The 20,168-nt window shown below is 29.1% G+C and overlaps 3 protein-coding genes across 3 annotated transcripts; 2 read left to right on the forward strand and 1 right to left on the reverse strand.

The window, feature by feature from the left end:
* LOC132922712 (cuticle protein 16.5-like) lies at window positions 1–1,072 on the forward strand. Its single transcript, XM_060986363.1, has 2 exons — window positions 1–153; window positions 536–1,072. Exons 1-2 carry the CDS (start codon window positions 139–141, stop codon window positions 821–823), a joined length of 303 nt encoding a protein of 100 aa, XP_060842346.1. The 5' UTR covers window positions 1–138; the 3' UTR covers window positions 824–1,072.
* Window positions 1,073–7,385: 6,313 nt separating this feature from the next.
* On the forward strand, window positions 7,386–9,030 carry LOC132922809 (sine oculis-binding protein homolog). Its single transcript, XM_060986522.1, has 2 exons — window positions 7,386–7,554; window positions 8,663–9,030. The coding sequence occupies exons 1-2, from the start codon at window positions 7,537–7,539 to the stop codon at window positions 8,954–8,956; spliced, it is 312 nt and encodes a 103-aa protein (XP_060842505.1). The 5' UTR covers window positions 7,386–7,536; the 3' UTR covers window positions 8,957–9,030.
* A 9,072-nt stretch (window positions 9,031–18,102) lies between these two features.
* Window positions 18,103–20,168, reverse strand: LOC132923081 (uncharacterized transmembrane protein DDB_G0289901-like). Its single transcript, XM_060986889.1, has one exon. The coding sequence runs from the start codon at window positions 19,906–19,908 to the stop codon at window positions 19,396–19,398; it is 513 nt and encodes a 170-aa protein (XP_060842872.1). The 5' UTR covers window positions 19,909–20,168; the 3' UTR covers window positions 18,103–19,395.

Consider the following 20,168-nt stretch of genomic DNA (forward strand, 5'->3'; position numbering starts at 1 on the left):
ATTATTATCCTTCGAGCTCACGATCCGTATAAATACTACTGTCCACACGGCTGTAGGGTATCAGTCTTCAACTGTCCAGTCGACCTATCATACTATTATCATTGACAGTGTATCTTTAACGATAAACTCAAAATCAAAATGAGCATCAAAATGGTAATTATATTTTTTTTACTAATAATCGTTATAATGTCATATTATCACTGCATTGGGGTGCGCAGATTTCGGTCGTAGAGTATGCAGCTGATAAATTGTGCTCCCAAATAAATGAATTGGTCATACCAATTTTTAAAAAAATACTTATTCTTTCCATTGTTATTAGAAAATAATAGGTTATGTTGAAAATGTTGAATTTAAAAACCGTACACCTTTAATTTACTAAATCAGCTCATTTTATAATTACTTGAAATGATGTGTATATTTTTTAATGAAAAATATATTATTTATATAGCTATAAATAAAATAATTTTAAAAAAAACTATCGATACCAACTACTCGTCACAATAATATTATGACATAATTATTTTCTTTTTTTCAGTCGCTGTTCGCTATCGTCGCCTGTTGTCTGGCCGCCATGTCCGCCGCTGCCCCGTCTGGTTTGGCTGCCGTTCCCCTAGCCGCTGCCGCACCGGTCGTGGCCGCTCCCGCCGCACCAGTAGTCACCGCTTACAGTTCGCAGTACGTGGCCAGAAACTATAACGGCATCGCCGTCGCGCCAGCCGTCGTCCCGTCCGCAACCATCGTCGGCTACCCAGCGCCCGCACCCATCTATGCACCCGCCGCATACGCCTACCCAAGTCCTCTGGTCCAAGACTACTTGTTTTAAACTTGAGCACAAGTCAAGAGTTCAAAGCACACGTAGTAAATAGTCGTACTATTTCCGTGCGCCGAAGTCTCTCCTTCGCGATCTTCATTCTTATACTTTATTTCGCAATCATGCATACGTCATATAATTATATTTTATTTGTTACGAAAACAATATTATTATTAATCTACTGCTGTTATGTTTATTTTACATAATTCTTGTACGATTTCTAAAATATAAATAAACCGAAAGGTGTTTACTCTTCACAAACCACGAGTCAACAAAATGTGTATTATTGTTTTCATATAATATTGTTCTCTGTGTTACCTATTATAATTTATGCAGTTTGATTTTGTAGGTATACAGGTATGGTTCACTGTTGTTGTGCTTTTATTAAATCGCTAATAAAAATGGAAGAATATAACGTATATATAATATTATATACTATTAGTATAGTGTTTAGAATTGTTGTGATTGAGAGGGTTACTATTATTAACGTCTCATAATCATATACATTCTCATAATATTCTAATTGAATGTAATATTGTAATATCATAAAATTACAAATATATAATATATTCTTTAATAGTGTAAAAAAATATTTTCATAATACAAATATAATGTGGATTCCTATGCAAAAAATGATTGTTGGGTTGAATAATGAAAATTATTTAAACTATTTATTATTATAAGCTTAAATTTATAATCATACAATTAACATTTGATTTATAAAAAAAGGAAATAACCTACATAACAAATGAAAAATATTAATATTTTGAAAATATTTTATCAAGATTTTCCTTCAAATATTCAATTTTAAATATTTTAGAAATATTATCATAATGTTTTCCTGTAATACATTGCTAGAACATTTTCAAAATATTTATATGACAATATTTTATAATCATTTATGGTATAATATTGTGAAAATGTATGTCCACAAAATATTTTCAAAACAATCATAGTTCAATATTGTATTATCATCTATGGTGTAATGTTGTGAAAATGTATGTCAATTAATAAATTTAATTTATGTCAATTATTATCACAATATTAATAATATGTTTGTTAACAAAATATAATCAACCATGGTATATTATATTATATTATTGTCAATTCATATATTAATGCTTTAATGCACCATGCTGACAAATTATATCCACACATTATAATTTAATCCGAGTTAGTTGAGAACAATAAAATGTGTATCACTTATATAGTTATATTATATATATAGTTTATATTATATTGATACCTACATATGTAGATTATATACAACACAATATTAAAAAAAATATAGTATGTAGGACTACCTATAATCTGTATAATATATTCGAAATCAATACTTAAAAGCAAATGATCATTGTTCATCATTGATCAATGATCTTATCAGTTACATAATTTATATTAAATTTATTATATCACGCGAATAATCGCTTGCGCATGCGTATTGTAGGCTACATAACTGACGATTTTTCGCTAACATGTACATCAAAATATTTAATTGTGGATCCATCCATAATATATTATTGTATAATATTATGATTTATTCCAAAAATTGAATTTTAGTGCGTACCACTCGATTGTACAGAAGGTGTGTCTCAAATGATTTATTCTATTTTGTTGCAATTAAAAAATAAATAATTGTATCCATTTGGAATATTCAAAAATAAACATACTATAATTTTCTAAAAATATTGACACTTTTTGAGTTATTTATAGACGTTTTACATTTTAGATTTGTTTTAGTATTTTTCTATGCATGTTGATAAAAAATTATTCATTGAGTCAAAATTCATAAAAAGTTAATACAAGATTCCACATAATTTTTTTCTATAATCATTTGAAGTTCAAATTTTGTCATGAAAATTCGTATATTATTTTGTATTGTTTATAATTTATAAATTGCCTAATTTATGTAGCTAAGAATATTTAATATGAGTTTATTTTAATAAGTATTTCATATTGAAGCCAGTAAATCTAAAAAATGTTAAAACACAATTATTTTTTACAGTTATTTGAAATTAAAATTTGAACGAAATTACGTACTTTAACGATGAATAATACTGTTAATAAAATTATTTTGTAATAATTCAAAAACATTCATGCAAAATTACTTTTACGCATTTTACTTCAAGAATGACAATTTTAAAATATATAGATTTTAAAAATATTACTTATTAGTACTATGAAACTATTCATATTGTTTTACGGTACAGTATGACTCTAGGAACTACGAAATAAAATAACAATAAATAATGTATGATAAATGATAAATCAAATGTTTTTGTGTTATTAGATTTTGAAACTGGTATCAAGCAATAGCATGCTCTTTGTGAGAATTTGTTAGTCCATATTAAAAATTTTTAAACACCGTTTATCGACTAAAAAATTAAAAAAATTTGGCTTTCCAAAAAATCTTTAAAATTTAATACAAGATTTATTATAAGTTGTTTTTGTTGTAGTAAAAAAAAAAAAATCAAAAACCGTTTGTCACAATTTTTATTTATAAGCATTAAAAGTTCAAATGTTTACAAAATATGTCAAAATCGCGAAAATTTGCAAAGAATTTTGAAGTTGAAAATTCATAAAATTTGTGTGATTTATATTTAAGGTTAGAAAACCCAACACAAGGTTTTCCATAACTTTTTCTTCAAATAACAGTAAAAAAAAACTCCAGCGTCATTATAGATAAAATTTTATGAACGTATGAAATTTATTTTTTTACGAAATCGAATAAAATAACGATATATTACAATCTAAATGTAGGTAATAATATAATATATCCTACTATAATTATCCTAAACTTACAAATCATATTCGTTCAGAATCGTTTTTCGTATACAATGATACCTGTCATTGCATTCAAATTTAACACATCCATTTTAATGACCTACTATACAGCAGAGTGATACCCACTTGCCTACTTTTTTTTATTTTTTCAATGAATATATTTCACATTTTTTTTACTTTATAGTAGCATACGATAAATCGAAAATTCTTTTATCGGCATGTGATGGAAATATAAAATGTGCATAACCTCGTATACTTGATTTTTTAACGATATTTGACAATCTAAAACCATAAGCATGTAATTGTTACATTTGTTACATAATATAATAAAGTAACTAATATAGCCACATAATAGTATGAGTCAATTTAATGAAATACAAGTTTATACAACTGGACGACTGATCATCGATTATGTACGTGTTTTATTTATTGATTCAATTACGGACGTCGTCTTTGTCGAGACTCATTGACTTATAATTAAAAATTCTAACGCAACCTTTAATGAATCCATGTAAAATCTAATATTGAAGTCAATGGCAGCTATACAAATGTTATCGATTCGAGGGACAACAGACGCACATACGTGAAATGTCATCACTCGAATTTTGGCCAACAATAGAAATATTAACTTGATTTATTAAGTATGTGCTATTTTATAACACAGAAGACTATAGGTACGCCAATAAGTGCATACAATTATTATTCTTAGTAAAAGTATTATTAATAATAATAAATTGTTCACAAATATATACAAAAGTACATGCAAATAATGGTGCCAATATTAATATTTCATCATGAATAATAGCCTTTTGCATAGACCATAAAACTGCAGTATACTTAGAAATTACTTTTAATTCGACACTTATAATACCATTTTAAGTTATAAAATACACGTGTAGGATATTATAAGAATTATTAAAAACTCATCCAATTTATGTTTCTCAAAAATAAGCTGTCATTAGTTTTTTTTATTTATGTCCTTTTATATATATATTAGCCAGTTAATTTTTCAATGTCTCCATGAATATGCTTCACTTATTTGATATAATAGTATTCTATAATACTCAAATTTATAACTCAGAGTCCTTTTTAACATAATAATTTTTGAAATATCATATTGAGAGATGATTCCATTCGAGTTATGCGTATAATTTAAAGTTAAATCTGTATTCTAAAATATTGATGAAACGCCTAAAATGTAAAAACTAATTTAAGTCAATGGCAGCTAAATAAATGAATGTTATCAAATCAAGGGACAAACATATACATAAAGTGTCATCACTAGTTCGTTGACAAGCGGTCGCAATTATAACTAATTTATTATGCGTTATATGATACGACAATAACTAGGTGAATGCGACTATAATAATATTAGGTATGTGTAGTTTAATGTTATAAAATAGATTTTTGCAAATTACGTAATACGTATTCGTAACTATATGAATAATATTATGGCTCCTAAATATATAATAAATAATAGTTTGTTTTTTTTTTTTAATATACTTTTTACATTTCAATGTTAATTATGAGTACCTATAGGTGCTAATTTTGATATGCAACTTGTACTTATACTTTCAAATTTCAAAGCACGTATGCAGGATATTATGAAAATTAAAAACTCACCCAATTTACGATTTTTGAAAAGTAGCTGCCGTTAATTGTTTCACATTGATACCCTAAAGCCAGTTATTATTTTTTTTCATGATCTTTCCTTAAATATGCTTCACTTGAGTACAATATTATTCTTTAATACTTGAATTTATAATTTAGAGTACTTTTCTAAATAATGCAGTTACTGAGTTATTTTAATCAATACTCTAAAATATAGAAAGAACGCCAACAATTTTTAAACTTAATATTATATAAAAGACAAAAAAAAATCACAGTTTAAAATTATATTTATATTTGTTATATTTTACATTAAATGCCCAATACTACAGTTTACTGAATAGTGAAAATGTAAATTTATAGAAAAACCTCGTTAGCCATATAACACAAGAAATCTTTTCACCTACTTTAAGCAGTTTAAGCGAGTGCTTATGTTGGAGACATTTGTGATTGTGACACTTGATATAAATTCAATACAGTTTACTGGCCCTCCCACATCCCATTAACGCATTTGTATTGTTACTTGATACTTGATGTAATACTTACTATTATCTCAAATAACATCGAAAACATTTGTATATACTATATCACTATAAGAAATACTTTATCATAAAGTATAAACGAAATACAATTATATCGATGAACGATTAATTGAATGTTAATAGTTGTTAATAGGTAGACATTTACTAAAAATATTCGATTATGATAAAATAAAACCTATTGCTTATTGGTTATGAACTATATAAACTCATAACTGATATTAAAAATTAAAATTAAATTTTTGTTGGTAATTTTATTAGAACTAAATAGTGACCTTTTATTAGTGCTTCTGTAGTCTTTAATAAAATAATAATATTTTACAAATTATTTTGTAATCTTTAAATATATATTTTAACTGTAAAGCGTTATAATATTGTTTAGTTATTATTGTTATTCTTAACTTCTAAGAGAATATCAGTACACATTTTTATTTTATATTTCTGACTTACCCGAAATATCATAGATAAAATTCATTTAAGTAAAATATTTTTAAGGATTTTTAGGTTATCCTTAAGTATTTAAAATCACTTATTATTAGAAATATAAAGAATAATATTTTTGAGGGTTTGAAACATCGATTTTATTTTTTATTTCATTCGACTTTTTTTCTACTTAAAAAATAAAATATATTGTTCTTGCCAATAAAATGGATAAAAAATAATATTGAGACACTAATTAGTCAAAAATAATATTCTTTATAATTTATTATTCTAAGGAAGAATTTTTTTTTTAATTACTTAAGAATCATAAAAATGGTTTCAAATAAATCTAAAGTTAGTATAGATGTAGGTCTGCGAGAAAAAACAAATGTTGCATTGACATCATCTATAAATATTTTTAATTATAACTATTATTTTAATTTTCATTGTTATATGTTATACTATTATGTTGAACGTTATTGCATTTTAAATAAATCTGTATTATGATTATATATAAAGTCCAATCTAAAATTGTATAACATCAATAGATATTTAAAGTATTTTCCACTTAAAAAATAATTTTATGGTAATAATTGTTTATTTAGAGAAAATATTGTTAGTAAATATTAATTATTGTTTACGATTTAAAAATAAAACAATTCACTTTTCTTTTAGTAGAATTTGTCAACATTGAATCATGAATTCTTTACATTAAAATAATGTACTAAATACTAATAAATTATAAATTACTTGAATACAATGAGACTTAAATGTTTATTAACAGCCACTATAATATAGGCAATTTTACTGCGTTTGAATGGATTACATAACCCCTCAAATCAAAATGTCAATACTGTAACCAAATACATTGTATTATGTGCAGTTATTGTTTTTCAATTATTATAATTCTTAAATATCGAAGAACAAAAAACAAGTACGGTCTATTTGTACAATACCAACCAATGTATTTTCCATATTTTCCATTTCGATTGAAAGCCACTGTATAAAAGTGAATAAAATATTACATTGTAATAATAAATAATAATTGTGTAAATAATAGATAAATCGTTTTATAGGTATGTCACAATTCAAAGACCCAGTGTAACATTAGGAAATATGCACATCGACCGGCTCAACAAATTTCGGTCACGTGCAATGATGGTCACAATAGTATTATAGCATAATATTATACTACCAACGATTCTTATAAATACAGTCATCGGTTACGCCTCTACACCAGTTATCAATTATTTGTTCGGCAGTAGTCTACAATATACACTTCATTCGCCTGTGTAGTTATAATATATAATATTAATTATTATATATACTAAACCGTTTTAAATACAAACAAACTTAACCACACTTGACAAAAAAATGAACACTAACACTGCGGTAAGTTTATATTCAACACAACATATTATATTAACCATCTTTCGTGTATTAAGCTTGCAGTGAAATAAATTAAATATTAGGTTTATGAATATAGTTTAAAAACGTCCATATCTACGATAAATTTACCTACAATATATTATTGTACCCACGAAATGTTCTTTCATTCAACGATACAGTATCTGCAAAGAATATTATTTTTTAATTTTTTACAATTTTTATTAGACAATAGTATACTGGATGATTCAATAAGCACGCTCAATCCTATTTTCACCCTTTAATGTATTTATTTAAATTCTGATGTTTGGAATTTTTAAGTTTACTTAAGAACCATATTTTCAAACATTCCGGTTAGGTATCAATCATTACCGGCCAAAAAAAAAGCTTTATTATGTTAAATGTCAATGGGACTAAACATTAAAAATAATACTATTTATTCTTATATGATTATTAAATCTAAAACAATTTATCAAGTGTTTTTGAAAGTTATTAAATTTCTCGCTCGTATTTTAGATTTTTTGGTCTGTATCGTTATTCGTTATTATAGGAATGGCCGTTTTCGCTATAAGATGATATCCACATATTAACATTATAGCGGTTGAAAGTGCTGTGCCAAGTGTGTATCGACGTTTTAAAAAACATTATTCTAGTATATTGTTGTTTACTTATCCAGTATAAAATATCACCGCACGTCATTGATATACTACATGTTGGTTTTTTTTTAAACTGTTAAACCTTTAAAAGGAACGAAAATAATTATATAAACTTTAAATTTTCATTAATAAAAAAACTATATTTGTTAATTTTTTACTCAAATACATATATACATAGAATCGTTAAATCCCGTATTAGTTACTGTTATAATTTTTAGATTATAGAATAAAATATGTGGTAATCGTAAAAAAAAATCAACATTTTATATAGTGGTCTACAAAACTAAGTAAATATAGGCAAGATCAATAAAATAAATTATTATATAGTTGCGGAACCCAAAATTTTCGGATAAACAATTTAGGAAAAAATCAACTATGAAAATTAATATTGACCACCTATAAACTTGACTATACCTTAAAATTATTAATTTTTAATTGTTATTATTATTATTTTCTAGTCACTGTTTGTGCTAGTCGCCTGTTGTCTTGTCACTATGTCCGCCACCGCCCCGTCCGGTTTGATACCTGTACCCTTAGCTTCAGCACCTATCGTAACCGCCCCTATCCAACCTGCAGTGGTCACCGCTTACAGTTCGCAGTACGTCGCCAGAAATTACAACGGAATTGCCGTTTCACCTGCTGTTGTTCCTCCCGCGGCCATCGTTACCTATCCTGCCGCAGCTCCAGCACCCGTCTACTCACCCACTGGACTCGCCTACCCAGGGCCACTGGTTCAAGACTATCTTTTCTAAAGATAACTCTCGATTTTAACAAATATATTGTAAATAATAATTAATAATGCATAAAATAAATAATGTCCCGCAAATATTGTCAAAACTGTTATTGAATACAATAATAATAGAAACGGTAATCTGTTAGTGAAACAGTTTTCGATAAACGATTTTTAATTTCCATGCGGACAAAGAAAACATTCTCAAAAACCCGTTTAAGTGGTTATTCCAATAAGCAGTATCAAATATAATAATAGTCCGTTTGTTTGTAACTCGCGTCATGTAATAACGCGTAGTAAGGTACTATATAGATTTATCAATTATTACTTACTTACCTACAGTTCTATAGTATATACATACTGTGCGGTGTATAAAATATCCATGTGTACGGAAACGGAATGATCATGTACAAGAAGTAACTTCAGATCAACAATGTTTGAACGATTTTACATATCATTATTAGGTATGTAGTGATGACGTGGTATTAATAATGATTAATAATAATAGTAAATAGTGTATTGATTGTTCAAAAAAAAATCGTGTGAATAATGATTTACCATGGTGCGTAATATTATTCTTATATACGTATTATGACATAATCGGTTAAATCACATTATTTAGAGTATTTTTTTTTTAATGTTTGACTAAAAAACTACACTAATCAATAATTACACATATCGCTGTATTAATAATAAGCAATAAGGAGAGACGTTTCCTCGTGACATTTTATAATGGCACAAAGATATCATTTTGTTCATCCTTCTGTTTTAATCCCTAATTCATAGTATATTGCAACATGTTTGTTAGCCTATATTTTATATATTTTATAATATAATTTTATGGCTATTAATGAAATTTATTTTACTATTAGTTATGCTGTAGGTTTAATTAATTGTATGGTATTATAACTTCGTAAGTTTTAGATTTCAAATACTCTGAGTCAATTGTAGCGTAGAATTGCGAAGATGTTTAATTTTTCTTGTGATAGCTGTGAGCCGAAAACTGTATATTATGACGGAAAGGTGTTTAACTTTTTAGTTTAACATAATGAATAATTTTTCAAATTAACAGGAAAAAACTGAAAGATAGTACGATTGCAAATTAACCAATAGTTATCTAATAATATTTATTATGTATCTGTTGGTAAAATTAACCAACTAGATTTGTATTACATTGCATATAGAATAATAAATATTTTATATAAATACATTTTAAAACGTTCTAATTGCACATTTTGCAGGTATTGAATTGTAAACTGGATTTCAATATTACTACCAGGGACGTATACAGGGAGGTGTTTTGGGTGTTCAAACGCCTCCCGAAATATTTGGTTTTTGTATGGTTATTTACTTATTCTATCTTAATGTTAATTGTCATAATTATTATTATACATTGATAGACAGGTATGATGTTACAGGGGCTAGTTAAACTGAGTCCGAAATACCGTTTTTGTGGTATACTGAGTCCCGGATTTTAAAAGATATAAGGTAAACTGAGTTCCTGATTATAATAGGTTTAGTTTCCAAAACAGCACATTTTCTTTCTCACTTTTATAGGCTTAGTACTATCTGTTATGTCAAAAAAGCGTGGTTAAAAATGTGCTTTTTTTGCTTTTAATATCTAGTATTATTTACAACGTTGTACATAAAAATCACAATTAGTTATGTATATAACTGGTGTGGTTAAAAATGTGCTTTTACTCATTGTAAATGATAACGATTTCTAGTCATCGAATCGAACACTGATTTTTTTTCTAATTACCTAGTTGCATTGGAAGAATGTGTCTGTAGACTTAAATTGAAAAAAGAAAAAAGTATAAAAAAGTCCCCCTCTTAAAAGTATAAAACGAGTACAAAATAATAAAAATCCTCGTTAAGATATTAAAATGTAATATTCACTTTTCCGTTATAGGTACTACATGTTATACATACAAATAATCGTCTATAGAAAATAAAAAAGGCGTTCATTGCTATAATATCTACGGCCGTTAAGAATAATGAACATCACACTATAGCTGGCTAGTAATAAAAAAAAAAAAAAATCGTTTTAATCGTCGTCTGAAAGGCACGGCATCAGACGAAATCAGAATTTAGTTAATTTGCAATTCAGAGTTCAAACGTCAAACACCACAGGAGATTAAATGGCTGCAGTCTACGAATCAGCCAACATCGACGAAATCGAATACACCGATTCGCTGTTGTTATTAATGAAATCATCGGTAATCGTATATTATATCGTTATCGCAATACAACGATTTCGTGCACTGAAGATACAGCAATTGACGAACCGACGACGTACGTAAAATTGCAGTTCTCAGTTGAAGCCGTCGGATAGGTCGACAGAGAGAGTATAGGTACCCCCGGGAAAGAGGAGGCACGGAGTCTGGCAATAAGTCACCAACGCGCGTTTTCCGGCATCCCGCGGTGTGACGAGTGTGACGGGTGTCGGTTATGGACGCGTTAGACTTACCCCACTGTGCACGGCGGCCAGCCGAACGGCACCCGCCTTTTACAATCGCGCGGCCCGTCGGCGCGACACGGTGGCTGTATTATAAGCGGTACCGCGGAGTGGACAACGGTGCCATACCTCATTGACGGCACCAATAGCGGTTATAGCAATCGTTATTAATTTACGAGAGATCGACAATTAATCGTTACGTAAAAATGCGACCGACTGCTCGATGCGTACAAAGGTATGACGACAAACGGTATAAAAGTCGGGGGGGAGGGCGACGGAACAGCCGGCGAAGAAGCCGGACAACGACGATAAAAACATTAAAAACGTACTAAAGCGTTTAACGTTGAGTAAGTTGCCACGAAGCGGGGGGGGGGGCACACTGGGACGCATGTCAAAATAAAATCGTCCGGGTGTACGACGTTTACCGGTCGCGACACGGCCGGCGGAGGCTGACGAACGGCCGAACGCAATCGAAGACGCATAAAAATAATACGGTGACCGATAAAGCTGCCGATCAAAATCGACAAAATTTCAAATGGTATTGGTCAACCATATGTCTTTGAACGTAGTGACAATGTCTAATCGCAGTGACACGGCGGTATACTGAACGATATCCTTATATACGTATAATATATATCCTGACTGTAGCCGTGATGGTGACGATATATATTATATTTATTATGTATCAAAACGCTGTGGTGACATCACTGACATCGGGTCACGGACTATATGTGATATTAACGTCAATACGTCATTGATAACAATAATAATAAGCACAACGGAACAATTACATGGTGACCGGCCGGCGTTTGCATCACCGGCGAACACGCGCGATTTCGATGTGATGCGTCGTCCGGTAATAGTGAATTTGACGGGCCGTAGGTATTCACAACGAAACCGATGCACCACCAATAATACACGAGGTTGACTCATACATATATATATATATATATGTGTGTGTGTTTGTGTGATGGCAATGCAAATTACATACCAAGACGTTAGACAAATGGTGAATCGTCGGGCGGTTATATCGGGTAGTAATTTACTACCTTATAATTATATAAAATTAAAACAATATTTTTTATATAAAAATTAGTTTTTAATTAACAATACAGAATTTTCAAATTTTCAAAATGCAGAAAATTAGATGCTATTTAATTAAAAAAAGTAACATATTAATATGATTCAACAATACCAAAAGGTCAGAACTGGACAGACTCATATACGAATAACGCGATATCTTGCGCAGATGCTGATGAGTTGTGGCCATTGGTTATCTCTCCACATTCTCCAACTCTTCCGAGGTGACGAGTGGCTGGTGCATGTCTTCGAAAAGCGATAATTGTATAACTGGCAACAAGTAATTGCTGCAGCGATTGACTACGATTTTCTATGTGGCACAATGTCGTTTAATTGCGTTCGCGATGATAACTACGAAAACAGTGCAGACTACGAACCACCGCCCACCAAAGTGCACAGATTCGGAATCTTTCGTACGTGGCCGCGGCGTCGGTCACAAAGGCTTCTTGGCTATTTACTTTTAGTGAAAATGTCAAGTATTTTTAGTTATTCGTTTTTGAGTTACACAAAAAAACAAAATCGACTTTGTCGTAAACTGTATTTGCATACAAATTACTGTTTTTCCTTAATTTCGGATTCTGAGCGAAGTAATGAATGTATTGATTTTACAATAATGTATGTTTATCATGTGTCTATGTACACAATAAGTAAATGATAAGATTTTTCAACTTTTAACTTTGAATATGTTTTTGGATAAAACATTGGATCTAGCACATACTTTTAAGAGTTCAAAATTAAAAATTTCTAGCACATTTTTTATAATTGGGGAAAAAAACAAAAAAATAAGGAAAAACTGGAATTTTTACGCAAATCCAATTTTCAATTATTTATATTCAATAATATTTTATATTCAATTAAAACCACAAAACGTTTAATTGTTAAATTGTTTAATACCTTTTTTAGACTATGTAAAATAAAATTACAGTTTTTAATGAAAAGTAAAGATCTATTAATATTAAATCATACACAAAATACAATTTTTAATTGAATCGACTTGTATGTATTATGAATGCATTTATTTTTATCATATTGCAAGCATAACAAATATTGAATCATAAAGCTATACCTACTATTATTGTTTTCTTCAATAATAATAAGTTATTATATGTTTATTAAATTTGACCAAGCTTGATAAAAAAAAAAAATTCAATATTTAATAATATTATCAGGTTCACACAATCATACAATAAGTGCACTAAAATACTAAATAAAAATAAAAAATTGTTATTTTATACTTGGGTCTAACTTCTGTGTATAAGGAACAAATCACACTAAAATATACGTTTGGACTAATTTATGTTTTTAGACACATAGATTTATAACATTTGTTTCTGATCGTTTTGTAAAAGACTTTACAACTACATTATCAAAGAGACTGAGAGAACATAGCATGTTGAATTCAAATTATTTGATCGATAATTAGATTCCAAATGACAGCGATTTCCCACCCAAAAGCTGGGCAACATTAACGACGTAATTAATAAAAATGAACAGTAAATAATACTCAAAAGGCCCTCGTGCCATACTCGGTTGAAGGCCTGAGATATGTCTAAGAAAAAAGTTGTGCAGTAACATCTTTTTTTCGAAAGATGTGCTAATAGCATCAACTATTCTATGAGCTTGATGTATTGTGCTATTTTTAACTCTGAAACCGGAAGTTTATTGGTTGCGAACATATATGGAGAAAAACGTTTAAGAATAAATCTTTCACGGAATTTAGAAAGGTAGGGTAAAAGATTTTACAATATAAATGAAAGTTGGAAAAACTTCAGAGAGTCCACGTGAACCGAGACAAGCACGTGTTTGTTTTTGTTTTTTTATTGAGTCAAGTACTACTTCTTTTAAGCAGATTCTGCATTGGAAGTAGAGGGTTACATATTATTAAAAATATGAATTATATACAATAAATAAACAATAAAAAGAAAAAGGAAACAATTTTTTTTTAATTTATGTTTGATTAGTTCCAAAACAAATTGTTATATTAAATAGCATTGTATTAATAAAAGTAGGACTTAAATATTTAATGAATCTTAAGGCAATATTTTTATTTGCATAATTTATTTTCAATTAAAAATTAATCGCAAATTTGTATAGAATAAATTCACCGGTAGTACATCGTATTCTACGTGCGTGGTAAAGTTGCCCCCCACCCACAAAATAATCTTTATGGAATAAAAAACTCAGTTAAGTTAAGTTAAATATTTTTTGGTTCAATTAAATTCAAAGTTAAGTCAATAGACTTATTAATACATCAATTAAGTTTAAAGTTAAGTTAATAAGTTAAAAAATGTATAAAAATGTAATTTGAATAAAAAATTTCAAAAGAATAAAAAGTTTAAAAATTTTTCTAGAGAGGTTTGAAGTTACTGGGTTAAAATAGGAGGCTAAGTTAAGTTGCCCCCCTCCCTCTTGTAAAATGTTTTTTTCTCGGAAAACCAAAGCCATGCAAATTCTAAAAACTCCATAACAAATTCTAGCAAATAAGTAGCAATTTTCTAAAAAGGCTTGAAGTTCCTGAGTTAAAGTGGAGGGGTTACGGTGAAGTTGTCCCTCCCAAATAAAAAAAAATTTTCTGGGGAAATCAAAACCATGCAAATTCTAAAAACTCCATAGCAAGTTCTAGCAAATTAGTAGCAACTTTTCTAAAAAGGTTTAAAGTTCCTGGGTTAAAGTGGGGAAGGGGCATTTTCACGGACGTCTATAGCGTGGAGGATAAAATTATTACCATAACATTATTTCATTAATATCGATCAGATTTAGGTGTGTAGTAGTCCGGTGAGCAATTTTCGAAATTTCCTCGTATTTCTCTATTCGTATTTAATTCCATATTGTTCTGCTATCGCTTACATACCTATTGGCTATTCGTATTGTTTTTCACAAATTTCCCTCCTAAACAACCCTCCTAATACTCTAAATCGGTATCCCCTCCACCTTATTTTGTATAATAAATTAAAATTAAACCTTATCGATAATAATTCAAAAATAAGCCCTGTCACTGAACGTCAAAATCGGGGAAGTAAACCTTTATTTTCGTTTAGATTTGATTAATTTTTAAAATAATATCAATATAATTACAAATCTATAGTTAAAAAGAGGATGCATATTGAAACGATACCTTCAAGTGTAGTGAAATGTGTTAGGCACAACCAAAGTAATTAATAAATATCGTTTAAATAAATTACTGAATAATTTTAGTACTGTACAATTTTCTATTAATCCGTTCATATAATAATAGTTTATGTGAGTAATATGACGGTGTTAACATTATTTAGTTCATTAAATTTACAAGATAGTTTTTATTTTTTCAGAAATTTCCGAAAGAAAACTTTTCCAAGTCAGCAGCAGCCACACAAGTGTTTTTCGGTTGACTTTTCTTACATGACAGTACAGAATCCTTGCACAAGTCAACACACGTGATCTTACAACAATGAATAATATAATAACGTGAACAAATAATTCATTTATATAACATAACATCTCTGATCTCATGTAGGTTATTGCGTATTTACGTATAACTTAAATTAAAATTAGCGCTGAGAATTAAATGTTCTCAAAAATCTCGAAAAGTGAACTAAAAATTTTAAAACGGTTATATAAAAACGTGTTTTTACATTTTAAAAATGATATAAAACGGAAACTTGTTGAAAAAAGTGGGTTTTTCAGAAGAAAATTATAAATACTCGAGACATTAAAATAGAAATATTGTCATTGCCTTTTTGATAATTTGTTTATATTAAAACAAATATTGACGAATATTGCACATCTACAGGTACATTAAGCTGGCATTTCCGGTTGAAAAATATCTTCAAAACCAGTATTAAAATTTGTTATTTATTATCACCTATAACTGTAGATACATTCTTATAATTAATAATTATGCCACGGATTACTAAAGTAAATACATCTATACCTAGATTATCTTGCATAAATTTTTTTAAACACGTCGTTGATGGTATAATATGTGTTAGTGTAGTCAGGTAGAAAATTAAAAGTCAACCTATCTATTGTTGATAGGGAAGTTTTGAAAAATAAAAATGAAATTTCTGTTAGTAAAAATATGTATAACAAATATTATATTGTTCGCAATATTAATATTATAGTATATTTCAAGAGTTATATTTAAAATCAACAATAAAAAAAAAATCAATAAAACTATATTATATTACCTAACAAATATTATGTAGAATAAATACAATTTTTTGAAATAAAAAACTTTATACAGTTAAGCTTCTACAATAGTTATATATTTTAAAAGTACGAATCGTATTTTTTCAATGTAGATATTATAGTCATAAACAGGGCCGTTCCGGGGATTTGTACACACGGGGAAAATAACGTATAAATACACCTCATTCACAGTAACATATTTTTTTCTTACAATTTTAGTGATTAAACTTTATATGCTTAACATTATAATAATTTTACTTGAAGTAAATTTAATTCTTAAAATCTAGTTAATAGATAATTTAATTTAAAACTAAATATTTAAACCAAATAAATCGCTCTGCTATGTAGTAGGTGTTGAGTGTACCCCGTTTTTAATTCGGTCAGTCAGTCTTAATTGTTTATTATATTATATAATATATATTTATATTACTAAGATTTTTCTCGTATAAGTAATAGTATAGCTTAAAACGAATCAAAATATTTTAAAATTCCTATGTGTATTTTTAAATAATAATATACATAACTAACTGCAAAAAATGTCGAATACCATCTACGAATAACAATAATATATAGCTAAAATGGGTTATATTTTTAGTTTAAAAAATTAATTTTGTCTAAATTTTAGCTTTAAATGTTTATAAAAAAAAAATTATGCCAATATAATCATTTGATGGGGGTTAAATTTCTACAATTAATATATCTTGAGTATTAACAAAACGCAATAAATCATATCAAGAGAAATCGTAATTTTTACGCGTGAATTTTTAATTTAATAAAAATGTACACTTTATCAGACGCTCATACAAATTTTTGCTGAAATTACGCTAAATTTTTTTTATTATTATTGTAAGCAGAGCTTATGTAAAACATTGTACTGAGTTTTAAAATCTTATAATAATTAAAAACGGTATGAATTTTTAAGTACAAAACAATATGCAATTTTTTGCAATTTTGATGAACTTCGTAAAAATTTTAACTTTACACACAAAAAAATTTAACATTTGAACTAATACAATAGAAAGATCTGTGTAAGGGGGCGGTGGTGTGGTTGTTGATGGGGATGAAGGAAGGGGTGTGTAGTCACGTACTTTCTAAAATAATCTCTAATAGTTAATGGTAGGTATTTAATATATTTTTCAGTCACGTTTTGGCAGTCGTGTTCAATATTGTTTTTTATTATGTCTATTTATATAAATGAATACTTTGTAAATATCACCTACGACTTATGATATGTACCTATTGATAGAGAATAATATTATCTAAATCATCACAAAAATAGTAAACAATGTTTAATATTTATGGAATATAGTTTATGATAAATAATGTATCATATTTTAACGATAAGTTGTTATCCTCGAATACCTATGAAATAATAAATAGGATTACCATACACAGAGACTAATACTATGAATAAATCAAGATCATATTCAAAGCTTAATACTTCAAAAAATTTAAAACAGTAATTTCACATCATAGTATTTATTTTTATTGTTACATTTCAATCGACATCTATTTAATTCATACGAAACACATTAAAATCACACGCTAATTGAGAGGCATAGTAATTGTTACATTGAAGTTATAATATGTACTATAGTCTATAGGGTATAGATTAATAATAATGTTTCATATATTTCAGTATTATAAATCTCTCTTATATTTTTAATAGTAATAATTATTTTTAATTCAAACTATGCTATTTAAAATACAGCCAAATTAAAAATGTTTAAATGCTATCTTGCCAAGAAAATCGTGTAAGCCTAATACATAATAATATCATAATATCGTCTAATACACTAGATTTAAAATAGGAAATGACTACGAGGGTCAAACAATATTTGTACAATGAAAAATATTTAAGTTTAGTTTATACTATTCCAAAATTACTGAAATTAGGAAATATTTTTTTTAATTCATAGCTATAATAAGCGTTCGTTTAAATATAAGATAGTCCAAAAAATCCCTACAAATAAAAAATACTTTTGGTCTAAAAACATGCGGGGAAACGTTTAGCTATAGATAATAATATTTATATATAATAAAGGATACGATTTATGGATGTTAGGTACCTATTGCTATTTTTTGGTTGCTCTATTTTTACATTATAATATGTATATACCTAATATATATGGGTGTACATGAATTTTGTTTCGACTCCGCAGATTATTGAGTCCACTGAGCCTCAAAAACGTTAAATAATATAATATAAATATTTAAAATTGCAAGTGTTAGCTTATTATATCATAATAAAAACGTGATATTGGAACATTCTTTTTAAAAATAATTTAAACATTTAAAAATCTAGCATTACGACTCATCGCGTCATAAATTAATTATTAAAAAAAAAAAAAAATAATAATATAAATTAATGCAGTATAAAATCTATCCATCAAATGGCTAGTTTCTGTCGATTTAAGACTCAGTGGAACAATATAGCCAATAATATTATATACCTTTTTTCAAACCATGATGTAACGGCGGAATAGATGAATGTCCAACATAGATAAATAATATCCACGCGTGACCAACGTGCAACGGGGTGAAAGACGTCACGAAATTCTCAAATGATACTGAGGGATGAACAACGCTCTGCATCCACGGAGTGTCTTGACAGACGCAATCGAGGAGGCGGTGGCGGTGGAGGTGATACGGAAATATGAAGATAACCGGAAGTCGTTGTCGTGTACGTAGTAATAGTCGATGAGGTTCCAAAGGTGTAGCGGATACGGCGATAGAACGGTGGCGGCGAGTTTGGTTCACATGGTGGTTTTCGGGTAGACGGGAACCTTTGACGGGAACCCGGACATGCCGATGACGTACTTATAAGTGGTCGGCGGCCGGAGGATGCTCTTCACAGCTCTCTTCTGGCCACGTCCCTTGCTCTCACTCCTGACCATCCTATCAATGACGGTGCGCAACGATTTCAACCACTTGCCACTGTTCACCCTGCCGTTGCCGCCACCGCCACAGTCGCTGCTACTACCGTTGCTGCTGCCGTCGCCGCTAAAGCAGCCCTCGTCGGCACTTCCACACAAAGAGGTGTTGGCGCCCACGCAGCTGATGCTGTCCTCGGACCAACTTCCGGAATCGTCGTAAAAATCGCTGCCTCTATTTCCGCTGGAATTTGAGTCGTCGCCACTACTACTGCTGCTTCCACCACCCCCACCCCTACCACCGTCTTCGTACATCACCAGTTTGCAGGACATGTATGAACCGCAATCGCGTTCTCCGTCCATTGGGTTGGTAGTGTGGTCGTTATAGCTCGGCATGACGTGATCGGTGGCAGTGTCCTGGACCGTTACTGAAACGAATGGATTTCGGCGAGTGACCGTTATGGTTACAAGAGCGACCTATATGATATAGAATATACACCCACTCGGTTTTTGATTTACTGCGGTCACCACTTCAGTATATAATATAATAATATGTTATGATATTACCTATATTATGGTTTTATAATTATACGATATTATTGTACCTCACTGTAAATGAACAAACGGACGCAAGTGAACGACTGTACGGCAGTATC

The sequence above is a fragment of the Rhopalosiphum padi genome, chromosome 2, assembly GCF_020882245.1.
Source record: "Rhopalosiphum padi isolate XX-2018 chromosome 2, ASM2088224v1, whole genome shotgun sequence".
NCBI classification, from domain to species: domain Eukaryota; kingdom Metazoa; phylum Arthropoda; class Insecta; order Hemiptera; family Aphididae; genus Rhopalosiphum; species Rhopalosiphum padi.

Excerpts from the sequence above, each read along its gene's own strand:
- LOC132923081 (XM_060986889.1), bottom strand. The coding sequence starts at position 19,908 with ATGCCGAGCTATAACGACCACACTACCAACCCAATGGACGGAGAACGC.